This window comes from Gobio gobio (genome assembly GCF_949357685.1).
Source record: "Gobio gobio genome assembly, chromosome: 19".
NCBI classification, from domain to species: domain Eukaryota; kingdom Metazoa; phylum Chordata; class Actinopteri; order Cypriniformes; family Gobionidae; genus Gobio; species Gobio gobio.
This window is the reverse complement of record NC_137112.1, coordinates 41,951,992-41,972,138: the sequence shown is the minus strand read 5'-3', so window position 1 is coordinate 41,972,138 and position 20,147 is coordinate 41,951,992. Positions and strand designations below refer to the sequence as shown.

The window sequence follows — 20,147 nt, the reverse complement described above, 5'->3', positions numbered from 1 at the left end:
ATCATTAGTGTTTGATTAATAGGGCTAAGACAATGATTATTAACATTTGGAATATTCACTTCAGAAATACTATATATCTTCCCAATATAGAGTGCTGCAGTGATTTGTGTTATCCCGGTTCCCTCGACAAAAAGCCAATTCGATTTTCCATTGGCTTTTGGATTATTGCAGAAAATATACTCAGTGACCAATAAATGTTTTAAGATAATTACGCATGAACAAATGTTTTTTTATTATTATTTTTCTAATATTTTTTATAATTAGAAGCCTAAATACAATCGCCAGAAGTAATGACTTCAGCATCACCACCACTAATCTTCCGATTACTCTTTTAATCTTTATTTAACGACCCCCTGTGGTGAAAATCATGTTTTTAATGTTGTTTATATGTCTATTTTGGTGTTTTTAATATGCTTTAAGAAAAAAACATGTGCAAATGCATCAGTCAACACCATGCTGAGTATTTTCTCCTTAAAACTGCAGCGTATCAGAGAGTCTCAAAAGCTCGGTTTGAAACCATGTTAACCAATAACCAATCTCATCAATGTGTGGGACGGGGCTTTTCCCCACTGACTTTCTATGACGTTTAAAGCGTCTAGGGATGCTTAATTTTAGAAGGCAGCTGCCTGACTCTGAGATTACGATTGGGAACATGTTTGTGTAACATTAGCATTACATTATTAGCTGTTTGATGACGTAGTCAAGTCAAAGGCTATTCATATCAATAACCGTTATGTGTCCAATGTTGTGGAGAGCGTTTCTGATTCATCGACTTGAAGATGACCCTGTATAATTTGCTCTTCCTCTTCTTCTGAATCAGTTTCTGGATCAAACATATACAGTACAGCTGAATTAAACCAATATTTCCACTTGCCATTGTGTAGCGTTTACTACAGTTGACTGAGTGGATCAGTATTCTGAGCTGGTGTGAGTGAGTGGAAGCGGGGACTAATTTGCATATTCATGGTTATGCATATACTAAATGAAGCAAGGGTGTAGTTACATTCAAGCTATTTTAAGGCTTGAAGAAATAATTTTCACAGGGAAAAAAAGTTTAAATATGTAATTTTGATTATCAAAGTGTTTTAAGGGATAAAATAATTTAAAATCTACAAGTTGTGAAGTGTCCTGCTCCGCATGATGTTTAAGGCCCGGTCACACCATGAATGATAACTTTAAAGATAAATATTAGTGTTCTGTTTATTATAAGCATGTACTGCTGTTTAAATGCTCAAGCTCTTTAAGGTCTTTAAAGTGGATTCTGATTGGCTGTCATTGGTTTTTATCATTCATCAGCTGGATAACTACTTCCCTATTGTTATAGAATTTGAACGATAATAAAAAACAGAGATAACACAGTTATCGTCCTTGGTGTGAACAGGCTTTTAATGTCCCTGGAAACCTCTGTAGTCCCATTTAGCCACTTGTTAGCAACCACATTTAATTTGTGGTATTTGTGGATGTATTTTATGTTGTACAATAGCATGTCCAAATATATTGAGCTTGTTAACCACAGACCTTATTTCAGGCATGCAACCAAATTTTTTTTTGGATGTGTAGGAGTCATTCCTGCAGCACTCTATACTTGTCATTGGAACCTTTTTGTAATGTGACCTAATCAAAAGGTTAAATGACTGTATAAGCAAGGCCCTTTTTTATGGTATTAAGATGCGCTTTGGTCGATCGGATCACAAGTAGAAACATTCTCATTTACACCTGCTTCTTTTGTCCAAGTTCGACCCCTTCTGTCCTGATTTCTTCGAGGGGTGGGTAAATGTATGGGCTTTTTCAGATCTTTTGATCTAATGGACAAAATAAGCTTGCACAATTTACATTTGAATACAAAAGGAGACCATGGAAAAACATACAGAGAGCAGCAGCTTTAGTTTCTGCTCTGATTGCCGCAAGACCACGCCGAACGTGGCGAGTGTGTGTTAGAAATCAGGAATGGTGAGAGAACATTTGTCTTTCAGCCGACAAAGTTTAAATCCCATCTGGCTAGCACGCTTCCCATATGTGTTAGGTCAGTAGGCGGAGAGTAGGCAGTCTTTTTTTAGCGCCTACACTACGAAAGCAATCCGTTTGAATGCGTTTTCAACTACCTCTCTGAGTGGTCGAAAGCTCAAAAGCTCATTTAAGAGGCCGTTTACACGTGTATTTAGTGTTGTCCACTTGTGATCAGATTGAGGAAAATGCTTCTTAATACCAGGTCTTAGTACCAGGGCCAACAGATAGATGCCTATCACGTACTTCTGGGTTCAAGAAAAAAATATATAAAGGGTCTTAAAGTAGACATAAAATGGCCACTTTAACTTGTACATTGATGCCTCAAATGAAATCCTGTTAAAAACAAAGATCACTGTGTGTGGCTGTGTATGAACAGGTATATTATTTAAAACACGTACAATCTATGCAAATGAGAATATAATTAATTATAAGAACAAATCACATTTTCCACCGTTCATGTGGCTAGCTACCAAGCAGATGTGAGGTTTTTGTTATGTTTACCTACTCCGCTCCATTTATTGGGCCACATGTCTCAAACACTAAAACACCATTACGAGATGAATTTAGCCGCCTTAGTTCCTGTAGAAGTATTTGTCATATAAATCTTAACGTTTCATGAGTGCGCGTTCGCTCAAGACATGAAGTGTCCATGTAAAGCTGAAGCTGAATGAATCAGTTACCTGGACATGTGTGTCGTAAACAGCAGATTTGAAAAAGCATGCTGTTCTTGGCTACGTCTAATCTACAGAGGTAAGTAAGCTATTTACAGAAACTTTACATTGCACACGAAGCTGTGTCTCTGTGGTTCTCTGACTAGTTCAAGACAGATGTCAACAAATTGCAATGCAATAAAATTAAGTAGCTATAAAATGAGGCCTGCAATGATAATCTACCCTAAAGCATGTACGCAGATCAGTGCTAAAGATTCCAATCTTGGCTTAATGTAAGCAGAAAACAACTTTTTTCTTCTTTTACGCAAAGTTAAAGTGGCCAGAGCCTTCGATACACGTCACACAGCTTTGTGATTCAATAGAAAACGATAGAATGCTCGCTGGGCCAATTTAAGGCCAATTCACACTGCACAGACAGACGGAGACCAACGTGGACAACCACCATGTTACACTACTTCACTTCTCAGACATTCAGCATGTTCAATCAGCAAAAACGAGAGCCAACCAACAGCGACAGGGGTAACACACTGATTGACAAATCCTGATTGAGTGTCTGTTGCTGTCTGTCGGCGTGTTTCGGTGCAGTGTGAATTGGAATTTAAAAGTCGGCTCGTGAAAGAGTGGGTTGAGATTAATGCTATGTGCTGCGGAATCAGTATTAGCATGCTTGCTGCTTATGTACAAGTGTGCGGGATCTAAACGCAGGTGGGAGAGGTAGTGAGATTAACCGCTCTGTTCCTCCCCTGTATCCGATGGCAGGGAGTCTAAAGCCTCTCCGTTGCATCGCGATGTGGGATCAAGCTGTTCGGGCGCTGGAACGTGGAGAACAGGCTCAGCTGGTGGCGGAGCGGCGGCGGCCACTGCTTCTGCTTCTGCATTGGCAGCTTCCACAACAGGGGCTTCTGTGCTCGCAGAGTTGCTTTCAGCAGTACTTGACTGGGCTGTGGAGGCCTCTGATGGAGCCTGGGGGTTTTCCTGAGCCCCTGCTGCAGGGTTGGCTGCACCTGGCACAGCTGCTGCTGCTGGTGCCGCTGTCTGATGCTCTGGTGCCCTGAGACGCTTCATCATGGTCGTGACCCGTACGGCTTTCTGCAGGAAGGTGATGATCCAGATTTAATTTGGACAAATTCAACGTATTTCTTTAAGTGCCCCTATTATGGTTTTTCAAATATTCCCTGTCAGTGTGTACTATAGCTGTTTGTGAAAGTTGAAAGACTGGATTAAGACTAATCTGAGCCGCCTTAACGAGTTGTTTTTTAGTTCGAATCTTACTGCATGACAGTTCTACATCACTAGAAATTATATTTGCTTAATGCTGCCTATGTTGTACATTGTCTGCCTGCGAACAACTTGTCCTGCTCTCAAACACGTCATTTTACTGACGACTGCTTCTCAAATCTCGGAGTTCAATGCGGGATTCACAAAACACTTGCTTGTGAAAGATGGGTCGGTACCCAGTTTATTTGGACCAGCTTTTATTAATAAAATTACTGAAAATTACTATTATTAATTACTGAATTTTATATTTTCTACCGGGTGTTCAAAATACGTAGTTTTGTTTTTTATATTGTGTACGTTTCTGGCTAACTCACGTTACCACTGTCTTACTGAAATACTAATGCAGATCAGCTGTGGGCCACCATTACCTAAAACTGTGTCTATTAATGCAGATTGTCTGTCTGTCGTTCTTACTACTTTGAGTAAAGATAAAGGATGGATTGCAAACTTTAATGTTACATCAGTCATTCACGTTAGTGCTTGGCTAACATGCACCGTTATTGATACAGTTCCCGAATGTGCACCGCAATAAATTAGAAATATATACGCATGGTTTCGTTGATGTACATACTCTTGTTAATGCTGATGGTAAGGAAATACAGTTGCAACATCTCATAATGTACCTCAAAGTAACTAGCGTATCACTGAGAAACGTCCTGGTCAAGTCGTCCTTGCGATGGAGGTTCGGGTTGAATAACTATTTCTTCCAATGTTTCATCATCGGATTAGCGCTTAGATTGAAATGGTAAAATCGGCGCCATCGTTACTGACTTTACAGTGTGTACAATCGCTGAGGAAGCCTCCGCACAGAGCTGAAGTTTATGGTAATGCGTTTGTTTTCGATGTGCACTGTACGCGGTAGACCAATCACAACAGGCTGGGCCATCTGACTAATCAGAGCAGAGTAGCTCGCGGAAAGGAGGGATTTCGAGAGACTGATTCATCCATCGAGTCGTTTGAGAATCATTGAACAATGTGGTGATGTATATTATGAGGAAATGAAAGTGTTTTTTGACCTTTGATGCATGTGAACCTGTCGTAGGAGACCTCCAAAACTAATCAGGAGCCTTTAAAAGAGCATAATAGGGACACTTTAAAACACAAAAGTGTCATTAAGTGTGAAATGCTTTTAGAAATTACCTTCCACTTAGCTTTTGCAAAGTTTTTCTCGATTTGTGCGCACACATTTTCCTTGATGTTCTTGTCGGAAGCAGCATTTCCGGATATCCTTTAACAGTACAACAAAGCTCATTATATGGCATGGAAAGTTGTTTTTAGATATATACTACCATTCAAAAGGTTGGGGTCAGTAAGATTTGTTTTATTATTATTGAAAGAAACGAATAATTTTATTCAGTAAGGATGGAGTAACTTGATCAAAAGTGTCAGTAAAGATTTCCATTCCAAACAAAAGCTGTTCTTTTGAACTGTCTATTCTTTTAGAATCCTGATAGAAATGTATTAAAGGGATCCCCTGGTGTTAAGACTTGTATGGCTTAATATAACATAAATGATACCTCTTACTGAAATATGTAGTAGAAAACCCATGAAAGATCTACGTTATTTAAAAAATCCATTATATATTTGGACAATGGGCGGCGCCATTTTGTGTAGAAATACACAAAAGAATGGTTGCACTCAGCAATCAACTGGCGCAACTCGTAACTATTTTTACCACAACACAACTCGAAAAATGTTTCAGAGTTCAACAAAACCAATTAATTGCTTTGTAACTGCATTTTAAACACACTCAAACACACGTGCACACAAACACACATATCAACAGATCGGCGCGCACACACACATACACACACACATCCATGCACTGCGCGCGCACGCTCAATCAGCTGTAATGTTACATGAGGATTGACTTGCCTAACTTGTCACCTGGTTCCGATTCGGCAGGCCAGCACTCTCCCTGGCTGAATCCGAAATCGCCCCCTAAACCCGCATTCACTATTCCCTACTTTTGTCCACTAACACAGTTCACTTGAAGGAGTGAATGAAAAGAAGTGCGTGAAGGCGGACAGCCGCTGTGTGTCCATCGGCTGTACACTCGTTATTGCGGTGCAATGTGGGATTGAAAGAGTCCACTATGGTTTCGGACTACAAATGGCTGTCCCCTTAAATAGTGCCCTATTTAAGGGTATAGGGGGGCGACTTCGGATTCAGCCCGTCGTGGAGACTGACGAGGGCAGCCCATAACACATCTCGATTGAGACAGAGCAGTCTGTCAGATGTGTGTGCGCGCGCACGCCAATCTGTTTGTGTGTGTGAGTTTGTGTGCACATGTGTGTTTGAGTGTGTTTTAAATGCAATTACAAAGCAATTAATTGGTTTTGTTTAACTCTGAAACAATTTTCGAGTTGTGTTATGGTAAAAATAGCTACGAGTAGCGCCAGTTGATTGCCGAGTGCAACCATTCTACGTCATTGACCAAGAACGCAAACAAAATGGCGCCGCCCATTGTCCAAATATATTAATTTTTTTAAATAACGTAGATCTTTAATGGGTTTTCTACTCATTTATGACATAATTTATGTTATATTAAGCCATACAAGTTTTAACACCAGGGGAATGTTTTCAACATTGATAATAATAAGAAATAATTCTTGAGCAGCAAATCAGCATTAGAAGGATTTCTGAAGGATCATGTGAGACTGAAGACTGGAGTAATGGTGCTGAAAATTCAGCTTTTTTCACAGGAATAAATTACATTTTAAAATATATTCAAGGAGAAAACTGCTATTTTAAATTGTAATGTAAAATGTTTTTCTCGTATGAGCATATGAGACTTCTTTGAAAAACCTTTTAAATATCTTACTGGTCCCAGACTTTTGAATTGTTGTATTTTATACCCAAAAACCTTCTCTGAATAGTTATGAATGCAATGAGTAATTGTAAAGTATATTGATACTATAAGTACCATTCATGGTTGATTGCTTCTTGTGCAGTCAATCTCTGGTCCTGGTCGACCTCCATAAGACGTGACACCAAGTTTTTAGCTGCGGACCAACAGAATGGAAGATGTAACCCAGTAAACACAACTAAACTTTCACATCATGTCTTTAAAATCAAGGTTTACATAAGAGAAGTTTGTGCTGTACAAAGCATGAGAAGTTTTATCAGTATAAGTACCGGAGTCTGAAATGTCATCCCAGTATGGTGAGTCAAACTCATAATCTCCAGCAAGAATCTTTCGGAAGAGGTTCTTGTCATGGTTTTCAAAGTCCTCTTCATCTGTTTCATCGTAGAATGGAGGATTTCCAGAGAGTCTGTGCATGAGATGAGGGAAATCATTACAAACTGTGAGAAGGGTCTGGATAGTGGTAGACTCACGGACAGTTCACTGTCATTATGTCTGATGCATATTGCACATTAAATGAGCACAATATTGGCATTTTTTTAATGATTGTACAGATTTTGTGGAGACTGCAGTAATATTATGTGAATTAGATATTGCTTTACTACTACAGTATCCTCAGTTTCAAATGTACTCCTCAGACAGCCAGTTCTTGTCAAAGTTCTAGGTGATTCTGTACAGTGCATCCGGAAAGTGCATCCACATTTTGTTTTGTTACAGCCTTATTCCAAAATTCAATTCATTTTTTTCCCCTCAATTCTACAAACAATACCCCATAATGACAACATGAAAGAAGTTTGTTTGAAATCTTTGCAAATGTATTAAAAATAAAAAACGTAAAAAATCACATTTTGAGACTCAAAATTGAGCTCAGGTGCTCCTGTTTCCACTGATCATCATTGAGATGTTTCTACAACTTGATTGGAGTCCACCTGTGGTAAATTCAGTTGATTGGACATGATTTGGAAAGGCACACACCTGTCTATATAAGTTCCAACAGTTAACAGTGCATGTCAGAGCACAAACCAAGCCATGAAGTCCAAGGAATTGACTGTAGACCTCCGAGACAGGATTGTATCGACGCACAGATCTGAGGAAGGGTACAGAAAAAATTCTGCAGAATTGAAGGTCCCAATGAGCACAGTGGCCTCCATCATCTGTAAATGGAAGAAGTTTGGAACCACCAGAACTCTTCCTAGAGCTGGCCGCCCGGCCAAACTGACCAAGCAAGAACCCGATGGTCACTCTGACAGAGCTCCAGCGTTTCTCTGTGGAAAAAGGCGAACAACCATCTCTGCAGCACTCCACCAATCAGGCCTGTATTGTAGAGTGGCCAGACGGAAGCCACTCCTCAGTAAAAGGACGCCTGGAGTCCAAAATTCTCTGGTCTGATGAAACAAAGATTGAACTCTTTGGCATTAATGGCAAGCGTCATGTCTGGAGGAAACCAGGCACCGCTGATCACCTGGCCAATACCATCCCTACAGTGAAGCATTCTGGTGGCAGCATCATGCTGTGGGGATGTTTTCAGCGGCAGGAACTGGGAGACTAGTCAGGACCTCTCTGGACCTCTGACTGGGGCGAAGGTTCCTCTTCCAACAGGACAACGACCCGAAGCACACGGTATAGATAAGCCAAGATAACAAAGTAGAGGCTACGGGACAACTCTGTGAATGTCCTTGAGTGGCCGAGCCAGAGCCCAGACTTGAACCTGATTGAACATCTCTGGAGAGATCTGAAAATGGCTGTGCACCGACGATCCCCATCCAACCTGATGGAGCTTGAGAGGTCCTGCAAAGAAGAATGGGAGAAAGTGGCCAAAAATAGGTGTGCCAAGCTTGTAGCATCATACTCGAAAAGACTTGAGGCTGCCAAAGGTGCTTCAACAAAGTATCGAGCATAGGCTGTGAATACTTATGTACATGTCTTTTTTTTTTTGTTGATACATTTTTAAAGATTTCAAACAAACTTCTTTCCCGTTGTCATTATGGGGTATTGTTTGTAGATTATGAACTTAATCCATTTTGGAATAAGGCTGTAACATAAAATGTGGAAAAAGTGAAGCGCTCTGAATGTTCTGTATATCAGATTATTAGCCACTTCAGCTGATAATCAAAAGTCTGGCTATATGCAAGTAAATGGTGTCTGTAAATAAAGGTATTATGAGCTCCTTTTGTTCTAGGAGAATACACTCACAGAATGTACATGATCACACCAAGGGCCCAGCAGTCCACAGGTCGGCCATATCTCTGTCTCCCAACAACCTCTGGGGCTGGTCGAACAAAAGAGAAGGATAAATCATTAACAGAAACATAAATGCTCTGGTTACCATAGTTTGCTATTCTAATTTTAACAACTTATGCCCATGTACAGACATCTTGTAATCTTGTAAAAAATTATGTTTGCTCGCTCTATAATCTTGTTGTTGTTGTTGTTGTTGTTGTTGTTCCTCAATAAAGACCATCTGTTGCATCTCCCCCATGAGTGTTTAAAGAGGTTTTGTCTGTTTTGAAGAGCTTCTTACCCAGATACTCTGGGGTTCCACAGGGCTCCTTGATGAGTCCATTCTCCAGTTTTGCCAGATGGAAATCACTGATGACTATTTTTGAATGTTTCAGTCGGTTGTAGTACACCAGATTCTCAAGCTAGAGGGAATGAGAATGACAAGATGACATGCCGCTTCATGAAATTCATTTTCTCAAAACAGACTTTTATTTGTGTTCCAAAACAACTGAAGTAAAACAAGTCAAATTCTTGAGTCAAATTTAACACTATTTACAGAATAAGAATAATGATAAGTGAATGTATATAAGATATAGATATAGCACAACTACATGTAGTTGTCTGCAAACAGTCAGTCGAATCAGATTTTTTAGTATCTGCAAAAATAATTTTCAGTGATAATATTCAGTATTTTTTGTCTTGTTTTCCAGTAAAATTATTATTTCCCCAATGGAAAATGTACTTTCTTATTTTTAGAGATGAACCTCACTAAATGTTGGTAGATTTAGATTTAAATAACAATTTGCCAACTGGGTAATACAAATAATTTAAAAAAGGATGTTTGATGCTAAACAAGAAAATTTACTTATTAAGAATGATTTTTTTCTCTCTCAGCGAACAGCAATAACAAATGTTTTATACATTTTTGAAATTAGAGATGTGCCTAAATTCGCTGTCAACTGATATAAACAACATTTCAACAATAATAAACATATGGACAACAATGAAAATTGGATATTGACAATAAACAAATCTGAGTTCATCTTATTAAAAAAAGTTAAAGTACGAATTTGGAGACCAAAACAGAAGTGAGTGCAGTGGAAGCAAAGCTTCTAGTTACTAGGGTTAATTCATTATAAAGTAAATGTGTGCTAGTGACCACCAGAGGGCGCTTTGCGACGAACCTTTAGGTTCCTGTGGACGATCTTCAGGCTGTGCAGGTAAGCAGCTGCCTCCATCACCTGTCTGATAACATTGCTTGTGTCCCTCTCAGAATAATAGCCTTGATCCAGGATCCAGTCAAAGACCTCCCGACCTGTGGCTCTGCAAGACAACACGCAACATGCTGAGCTGCTTCTTCTGTGCAATTATAAATTATTCACACCCTGCTTTAAACGTTGGCACCTTCAAAAGCTTTACTTAATCATGCAGGTGTAGCAGACACAAATCAGCCACTCCACGCCACACATACAGCAGGGACGAGGCATTACAATAATGAATGCAAATCCAAAAAGACAGGTAGGAATGTGACAAGGACGAGGCGGTATAATCATGCTAGGACAGTCTGAGCGCAGGGTTTATTTCTGTTATGTCTCAGGCAACAGCAGCAGTGGATTTAGCCTCTTGAAGACAGTATCAACATTATACAAGGGAACCTTTGTCGCCAAACAACCTATGCCGGAGGAATTTGGTTTCTGCAACTTTTACTTCAGTGTTTTCCCCTTTGCATCCACACGTCGTATGAGAGACAGGCAGCCGCTTGCAATCGCTCACATGCAAAGCTGTGCACATGTTCTGTGTGCTGTATGCACTTCTTGGTTAAAATGCTTGTCTTTGCAAAATATGAATGGAAAAAAAGTCTGATATTTCAAAATAGATTTGTGAATTGCACCTTGCAGTGTAAATACAGCCAAATAGAACTGCCACGCTCTAATGTCATCAATAATAATCCAACAGAAATATTCACAAGAAAAGAAATATCTCCCTTGTCTGTATAACTTCAGAAAGGTATAACTGTAACTCTATAAAGCCTACTGTATCATTTACACTCAATTTTCTAAGTTCTCTAAATGATCAACATGATCGAAACACAATCTACCACGTGTTCTGTCATCTGATTGATATTTTATACTTATTTAGCAGGTACACTAAAAAAATATAAGCCTTTTTTTTTCCAGATTTACGCATTTCAATTAATAGTAAAATTCAAATGTAATTGAATAATCCTTACATATTATGAATTAATTAATTTAAACATATTTAAAAATGTTTAAATAATACGAATCACATAAACTAAATGGTCCATTCCCTTGTTCCATTAAGATTTATACAAAATGTTTTATAAAGCTCTAGATTTTTTTTATTCTTTTAGAATTCTTAAATCATAATATGTAGCGATTATTCAGTTAAATTTAATGCAATTTTACTATTAATTGAAATGCGTAAATCTTAAAGGGGTGGTAAACCACGATTTCACTATTCTAACTTTAGCTAGCGTGTAATGTTGCTGCTTGAGCATAAACAACATCTGCAAAGTTACAACGTTCAAAGTTTAAAGCAAAGGGAGATATTTGCTTTTAAAGAAATCAGTTTCTAAGGACTACAGCAAACGGCCAGTAGGCGACTACACACATTCCTCCAGGGTTGGTGACATCACCAGCCTCAATATTTAGATAAACCCCTCCTCCAAGAATATTAAATAAGGGGGGTGAGGCCATTTTGTATTGCTGTTGTTGTGGTATAGTTAGGCTGGAGTGGTGTTGCTGCAATGCAGACGAAACGCTGTTATTTTCATCCGGATTGCAGGTCTGGGGTACTTGCTTTGTTCAGCCTTCATAGGGACGGGGGTGCGTTGCAGTGCGTTTAACATACAGCATGTTATATGCATGTGTGTTTGAGACGGAGGGGAACAGGCGGGACTCCCACTGCACATCTCACGGAGGAAAACTTCCACAATCTTCGCGAGTTCAATACAGGATTCGCACAACGGCTTGTCCTGAAAGCTGGATTTACAAACAGAAGCTGTTTACAGGCCACAACCTGTAAGTCTGATTTATTTTTCATCGATGTGTTTCCTGTAATAGGTTAATTGTACGTTGTAGCAAGGAAGTAAACAGATGACAACGCTGTTCTGCAAACCAGTCTGTTAAATGCTCATTCATACTTAACGTTATCCAACGAACACCTAACGTTACAAACACCTAACGTTAAAATCTCAACAGCGAACTTGGCATTAGTGTAAATGATTCTTTGATTAGAGCTTTTGTGTATTGTTTATCTACAGGCATGCTAAACATGGTTCTGTGTGTGATTTGGCTAACTTACTAGTAAAGCCAGTGTTTAGTGTTCGTTTTGGGTTAATAGTTCTTGCCACAGATATTTGGCTATAATCGTTCTAAAAATACAAAAGTGCCATTCAGTAGCGATCACTATAGATCCGCAGTCTTTACTCTTGAGGACTGAACAGGTTCTGCTCGATCATCTTCACTCAAATGTTCTGGGTCTGATTCGGGCTCATATGGTTTTATTGACGCCATTGTTTCTAATACTGACCAAAGCACAGCCTCCAGGTAAGGGGCGTGACGTTTCCGATAAACGTGCACTAGGCGGTTAGCGAATCACAACACACTGGGCCAGCTAACCAATCTGAGCCCACTGCGTATTTTTGAGGGACCGGCTTCATAGAACCCGGAAAGCATCAGACCGTTTTACAAGGAGGGACAGAGCAGTGTAGAATAAAGGTCAAATATATGAAAAATAATGCTTTTTTTTTTTTTAAACGAAGCATGAACACATGTTACAGTGCACCCCACAAACACAATCAAGCCTTCAAAACAATGTGTTTTACCACCCCTTTAAAGACTTTAAATTGTTTTTTTTGGGGTGAAGACTTTTTATTATCATTTAAAAAATGTTCCCTTTCAAGGCATACACATGTCTGTTGTGAAATATTTACTGATTTTTATAAAGTAAACATAAGAATAACTTTTATATTGTTAGTAACATTTCAAGAACACTTACTAGGCTGCAGCTTTTTTTTTTGTGAAAAATCGTGTTAAAATGTTTTACAACAGGCTTTTGAGGAACATTTATTTGTACTTCTCTTAATCCTCATTGTGTTCCATTGTATCATGCTGTATGTTTACATCATTTAAAAATACTTAAAGACCTTACATTTTTTTTAATAATAATATATATTTAAGTATGCTGAAGAGCAAATTAGTTTTGCTGGGGTGTTGAGAACTGAGAAATTACCAACTACTGAAATCATTACACTCCTCCCTGTACAGTAAAAAAAAAAAAATCCTCATAAACTGATTTCAGGACTTACAGCTCAAGGAAGAGGTAGTACTCTTTCCGAGTCTCGTAGACATCGACCAGCTGGAGGATGTTGGGGTGTTTCACCCTGGGGGAGGAGAGATGGACAAACAGTTAAGAGACAGTTTGCAGCACATCGGAGACTAATACATGCCCAGATCCCCCCCGGCCCACCATCAAACCCACACACGTTCCCCATCTGCCACCGCAGAGTCATCCAATGCCAGTCATACACGCCTGCATCCCTACAATCTGCATATCGCATGGATTCCTATATCCACTATAATCATATTTAATTAAACAACAAATGTCAGTATTACCATTAATGCTCTGTGGCGGAATCACATCTGTTCAAGTCAACATTTATGTATGTATGATTATTTTGTGTAACGGTTTTCACATATATGCCAGCCTGAGGAGAAGGCTTCGCCAGCTGAGTCTTGGTTCTCCCAAAGTTTCTTCTTCATCTACTGAACTTGGAGAGATTTTCGTGGCCACTGTTGCCATTGGCTAATCACTGGGGTGTAATGCATTGTTCTTATTTTAAAGTTGCTTTTGAATATGTATTATAATGAAATTAAACAAATTGAAATGAACTGAATAGCAGATGCAACTAAAAGTTTCCATGAAACTTCCCTTAGAGCATATTCATTACGCAACATGAACACTGTAAAGGAGTGTTTCAGAGTTTAGGTGGTTATGTCAGCCAACTTTTAAATTAAGAAATTAATACACTGATTATGCTTTGAAGACACTAATGTGCACTTCTGCCAGCAAAAGAGAGGGGAACAAAAGGTGAACTCATAAAAAAATTGCTCATTCTAAAAGTGACATTTCTTTTATGTGTTATTCATGAGCTGTTGTGATTTGTGAGCAGCACTGCAGGATCAAAGTGACTCATTTTAGATGCAGTATAATCATATATAATCATGCACTGATGCAAAGCATTTATATCTAATATCTTAAGGCTTTGACATGTTTGGTATATTAAACAAAATTCATTGCATCATTAGGTGTTTAGTGTACTTTCCTGTTCTTTGAGAGGACTGAAAATCTCGATAATGAACACTGGCTACGCATAGCTCCACAAAGTCAATAAGCTTTTTGTTAAAATCAATATTTTTTACAGAATTAAAGAAAATAAGCAATTTGCAAGCTATATTATATGGGGTATTGAAGCCGAATCATGACTTGAGAATATGTTCAATACTGTAACAAAAACTCAAATCTCTGTGCCATTAAACCAATTTTAGTTAGTTGGTTAGTCACAGAAAGAAAGATTCCACAGGAAGTGGCTAAGTCACACAGTTTTGTTTTTCTGCGATTTTTTACGAAATGAAAACAATTTGACCAGATGGTTTGAATAGCTCTATTTTTAAAGAATGAATAATTCTAGAATTATTGGGGTGATTTTAGGACAGAGTGCATCTGCGTAGAAATAATAAACAAACTTAAAGCATAGATAAATACAATAGAACAAAGATGCAAATGAAATATGTATAGTTCTTTACGTTTTTCAGGTAAATCTAACTGTATTCAGGTACAGACATTGAAGAATCAAATCAAAAATAACACTGCATAGTCTTCACTGTACAAATTAAATATAATTAATTAAATAAATTAATAAAATTTGTCTTTGTTAAAGACATTAACATTGGTGGTTAATTAACATTGGTGGTGACATAAACAGCTGCAGGTATATTAGGCTGCTGTCACTTTAAGACAAATGCACGGATCCAATAAAATGATACTCATTAATTGTTTACACCACATAATCTTTGACTTAAGAAAGAGGCCTGAACTCGGTGTTCACATGCTGTCTTCTTGCGCTTGTTGTTTAAACTGACATAACTTAAAAACACATGAAAATGATGAACTTTCACTTTATGATGGTTAAACTTGGCAATTAATCTGCGAATCACATGCGTTCCGAACTGGAATCCATCAATTACGATCCCTATACTTGACATCGCACATCCTGCGATGTGACCATCACGGATGTGCACATGGCGATATCGATGCTAAAACAATATATTGTTCAGCCCTATTTGAAACATGTAAGTAGTAGCCTAATGCTGAGTTGTCAAAGTGACCAGCACAATGAGGATCTGTGAGCTTCTGGGGTACACAAATCATTACAGAGGAATTACAGAGTTTAATGGAGCTTTAAGTATCATTATTCATAAATTATGATTAAAAAATATGATTCTCTTTACACCAAATGAAATTTAAAGAGCACCTATCATGGCATTTAAAATGTTCCAAATATTGTTTTAGAAGTCCCCAACAACAGTTTTGCATGCATGCAATGACAAAAAAGACTTTAGTTTTCTTATAATATGCATTTATTTTTACCTGTTTTGACAGCGATTCTCAAATGATTCCTTTAGTGATTCACTTTTCAAAACCCCGCCTTTACGTGACGCTAATCTGCGGTGATTGGTCAGATGACCCAGTCAGTTGTGATTGGTATAGTCTGTGCAGATATTTTCGGAAACGGAACGCCCATCAAAGTCTTATAATGACAGTAATTTGTTAATATGTGTCAGGAGTTATGAATATGAAAACCGCGTCGGTACTGTTTGATTGTAATATGAGCCTCAGCTGATCTCATTCATAAAAAAACTCCTCACGAAGACTCGCGACAAATCAACATCCCTCAGGGCTTTTAGTTCAAAAGTGTGCAGATGAGGAGACATATTGATAGATTCTCATATGTCTGTGTCAAATTTCTAAACAGAGGAGTATTTTTTATTCAATACTTCCTCAAAATGGGCAGAAATAGCCTAATCATGAGCGATTGAGTCTCTTGTGTGTTGTTTTCAATTCATACTGGCAGCCGGAGGGCGCTCTGTGCACATGTAATCCATATATGGTACAGACAGACGAAGAAGACACCATGTGCCATAATAAAAGTCCATAATAAAAGCTTCCTGAGATCGCGAAACATACATTTGACGACTAATAATAAACACTCAATCGCGACGATGTATGGTTTGTCTTCAAGCCACCTAGTCTTCAAATGCTCATCCTTGGGCAGATGAAAAAAGTTTGCTTTTGAGTCGCACTTCAGAACACAGCGTCTCGTCGCCATGATGTTTTCTAGTTTTCACTGGCGTCTTGGAGCGCAATAAGTGGGCGTATCGTATTCAAATAACTTGACAAGTTGACGTCAACTAGTCAGAGAAAAAGCTTCGGTCTTCTAACGATTCTTAAAAATGACTCCGAGTCGACTCTTACTTTTGAAAGAAAATAACTATATATACGGTGCACTGTCATATTTCAAGCTATCACAGGATGTTTTTGTTCACTTAGATCTATGTTACACACTACATGAAAGGTAAATTTCAAAATTCCATGATAGGTGCTCTTTAAAAAAAGCAGAGGAAGCCCCAGTCTACAAAATGAAATGATTGTAAAGGTTTTTGAATTTTTTTTTAGTTTTACTCACATCTTTAGGATGACAATCTCATTTTTGGCAGCCTTCCGCACTTTTCTTCCATCTTTCTTCAGGAATTTTTTGCAGGTGAACATTTTCAGAGTGTTCTTATCCTTCGCCCTGAAGATCTCACAGAACTCCTCCCTTGAGAAGAAATTACATTTATTGCACTAATTACAGTACATTAGAATTTATATTGAACATTTCTGCTAACTCTACCGAGAATTACTGCATGAGGTCTTTATACATAGCTGAAATACTCTATTCTTATTGGTCAATCCTATTCTGCGGTAAAACATTTTGTATAACTGACCATTGTCCTTGACTACCATTTTCTGAATATACTAGTTTCATGTCTATCGTAATACTCTACAGTCTCACATAATAAAATAATTTAAACTGAAATCAGTATTTTATTTCCATTTATTTGGTGAGTAACCATAAAATTAGAGGCATAATGCACAGTCAGTCAATCCTTGTTGCAAAATATACCCCTTCAGGATGAGACAAGAGTCTGTCAGAATCAAATTTTGTGATAATGATGGCTGACTGCACATTATCCCTTACAAATACTGTACATTTGAGAACAACTTTTGCAGCTTAGATGCACAAATAAAGAGACCGGATTACACAAAATCAAATTTCACTTACGATTTAACAATCTGTCCCAGATCATATTTGTCTGTAATTTCTGTAGGACTATTGTAGTCCTTCTTATCGCCAGGATTTAAACAGCCGAATGGCATGGCCCACCCTGCCCTTGAGAGAAACAAAAAGAGTGAGAGAGGTTAGGGTATACATCCATTTAATTCCAGTTATCAACACTTAATTCATTGCTCATTGTGTGAATATGTATATCTCACTCACACCAATTATTCTGGATTAATATGCATGTTTACGTCATATCACATTCTGTGACATTTTTCATTCCGAAGGGAAATGACAACTGTGCATAAATACTCCCCTTTGACATTCACAAACAAAACAAATTCAGTGGCAAATTCCAAACATTGAGCACTGCTTAGGGATTTGTCTCTCTGTCAATCTAATTTCAAATTAAACCATATTTATGGAATTTATGAAAAATGTGAGTTGTACTGCACATGTATCGGCCAGCACGGTGTTAGGGTTTTCTGGGTGGTTGCCATGGTTTTATAATGTGATATAATGCGTTTCCCTTATAGTGTTCTGGTGGGTTTCTAGGGCGTTGCTAGGGTGGTTGCTTACCTCTTTATGATAATCTGCTATCTACATCTAGCCTGGGACCCTATTTCTGTGCAAGTCTATGGTGCATGATGTGAGGTATGACCCTTACAAAAAAAGAAGTTCTTTTAAACTAAAAATAAGAAAGTATACCTTTAGTCTACTTTTATACTCGTGCGATAACGAAGTGTCTATTTACACCAAGTGCAAATAGCGTGCCTTGTTGGCAAGTGCTATTCACCTAACATTGCCTGGTTGGACCAAAACAAGATATAAAAAAAAAAATAAATGCTGACATGTCTTCAGTGGCGCAGTCAGTAAAGTGTAACGTTTAAGGATCTTGGTTTTGACACAATCGACACGGGTTCGAATCCACCTTTTGCTGAGCTCCCTCTTCTCCCTTTTCCCCATCACATATCACATTGGAAAGTAATTTTTACTTTCAATAAAAATGAAGAAAATGTTCTAAAAGTGGAAATAAAGTGCCTAAAGAAATGTTTAATAATAATAAAATCATTTATTGGGTAGGGTTATGGGTAGAGTGTATGGAGGGCTTTTATTGTCCCATTAAGGTGGCACCCATTGAATAATTTTAATAAATATAATAATTTACGCTCTATGATATTATTGCTTCCTGTTAATGTACAACAATACTGAGGTGCAAATAGTATGTATCTGTCAAAATAAAGCATAAATTGCATGTAATTACTATGTACACATATTGCAAAGAACTGCTACTTTTACATGGTGTAAATAGAATATATCACTATTTTCACTTAGTAAATATCATGTCGCTAAGAAAATTTTATTTTCACTTAGTGTAAATAGAATCTAGTTGCATCCATCGCTATTTGCACTTAGTGTAAGTAGCCGCTGCCAATATATAAACAGTAAACTATAAGTATGATGTTTATTTCACTTAAAGAAAACTCACAAGTATACTTGCAGTATAAAACTACTAAACTAGTAGTTTACTGAGTATACTTCAAAGTGTAATTTCATAAATTAGAAAAATAAAATGTAATTTTGTTGTGTTTTTGTCATTTGTATTAGTTACTGTTTTATCATTTTTATTGCGGTTTTATTTTAGTACTTCAAGTTAAACAACAACTAGCTGAAAACAAGCTTAATTTTTTGCGCAGTTAACGTTTATTTCAAGTAACAAAATAGTCTTTTTATGGTTTTAGCTTTAGTTAACTTTAATAACCCTTGTGAAGGTTAGTTGTTGAAAGTCAGTAAGCAGTGTGAGAGAGGAAAAAAACACTATCCTATCCTATAGTCAAGCAGGTAAAAAGAGCAGCTGAATGATTATACACAAAGGAAATAAGGTGATGAAGACAAATGAAAGACTTTTGTGCACCTTTTACCACACTTACAGTCTAAATCACCGTGCTTCCATTCTCCCAAGCCAGGGTAAATCAAATTAGACACCAGACTCTCACTCTCTTTCTTTTTGCTGAAAGTGAGACTTGTTTATAGGCAGTCTAGTTGGTAGACGATGTATTGGTTTTTTCATTGAAATTTGTGTGCATGTACAGAGGATATTGAGAACAAATCAACTTTGCTGACTTTTGCTCAATTTTTGCTGACTAGAAACTTCCCATGATTTCATTGGATTAAAAAAATTGAGAATTTGTTTCTCAAACTCTGCCTCCACTTTACTCGCATATGCGAGCTTTAGTACTGCAGTATTTGAGGATCACTTAAAAAGGACAAAAATCACAAGTAAGCATGTATACAGAATATTTCACCATGTTTTATTTTCCTTTGTAAAAAAAAAAAAAGATTAAAGGTGAACTATGTAGGATTTTTGCAGTAAAATATCCAGAAACCACTAGGCCAGTGTTATATATTTTGTTCAGTTGAGTACTTAGAATATCCCAAATGTTTTCAACTATTTGTAAATCGTGAGAAATTGCTATTTTAACCGAGGAACCGGGACGTGTGGGCTATGCGTGTGAGGGAGTCGCCTGTCGATTGCGTCATATCTGCGTCACCCTCGGTTTTCCGGTTTTATTCAGTGAAACACTTTACTCTCACTGCAGTGTGAACAAGTGTCATAGCAGCCGCCGAGCGAACGTCATAACTTCCTTTTCAACACACTCAGATATATCTAATACGATAAACAGAGTTGCGTTACCTCACT

At 37.8% G+C, this 20,147-nt stretch overlaps 1 protein-coding gene across 1 annotated transcript; it reads right to left on the bottom strand.

Annotated features, from left to right (window-relative positions):
* Positions 1-256: 256 nt before the first annotated feature.
* Positions 257-17,553, bottom strand: camkvb (CaM kinase-like vesicle-associated b). The gene is made up of 10 exons (XM_079844805.1): positions 17,450-17,553; positions 16,811-16,942; positions 13,373-13,447; positions 10,227-10,365; positions 9,344-9,464; positions 9,016-9,091; positions 7,095-7,231; positions 6,883-6,961; positions 5,097-5,184; positions 257-3,767 (listed from the first exon to the last, which is right to left on the bottom strand). Exons 1-10 carry the CDS (start codon positions 17,542-17,544, stop codon positions 3,402-3,404), a joined length of 1,308 nt encoding a protein of 435 aa, XP_079700931.1. The 5' UTR covers positions 17,545-17,553; the 3' UTR covers positions 257-3,401.
* Between the last annotated feature and the right edge of the window lie 2,594 nt (positions 17,554-20,147).

Excerpts from the sequence above, each read along its gene's own strand:
- camkvb (XM_079844805.1), bottom strand. The coding sequence starts at position 17,544 with ATGCCATTCGGCTGTTTAAATCCTGGCGATAAGAAGGACTACAATAGT. Across the intron at positions 6,962-7,094 it reads GGATGACATTTCAGACTCCG|CTAAAAACTTGGTGTCACGT; the intron begins GTACTTATACTG and ends GTTGGTCCGCAG. Across the intron at positions 5,185-6,882 it reads GAAGCAATCAACCATGAATG|GATATCCGGAAATGCTGCTT; the intron begins GTACTTATAGTA and ends GTACTGTTAAAG.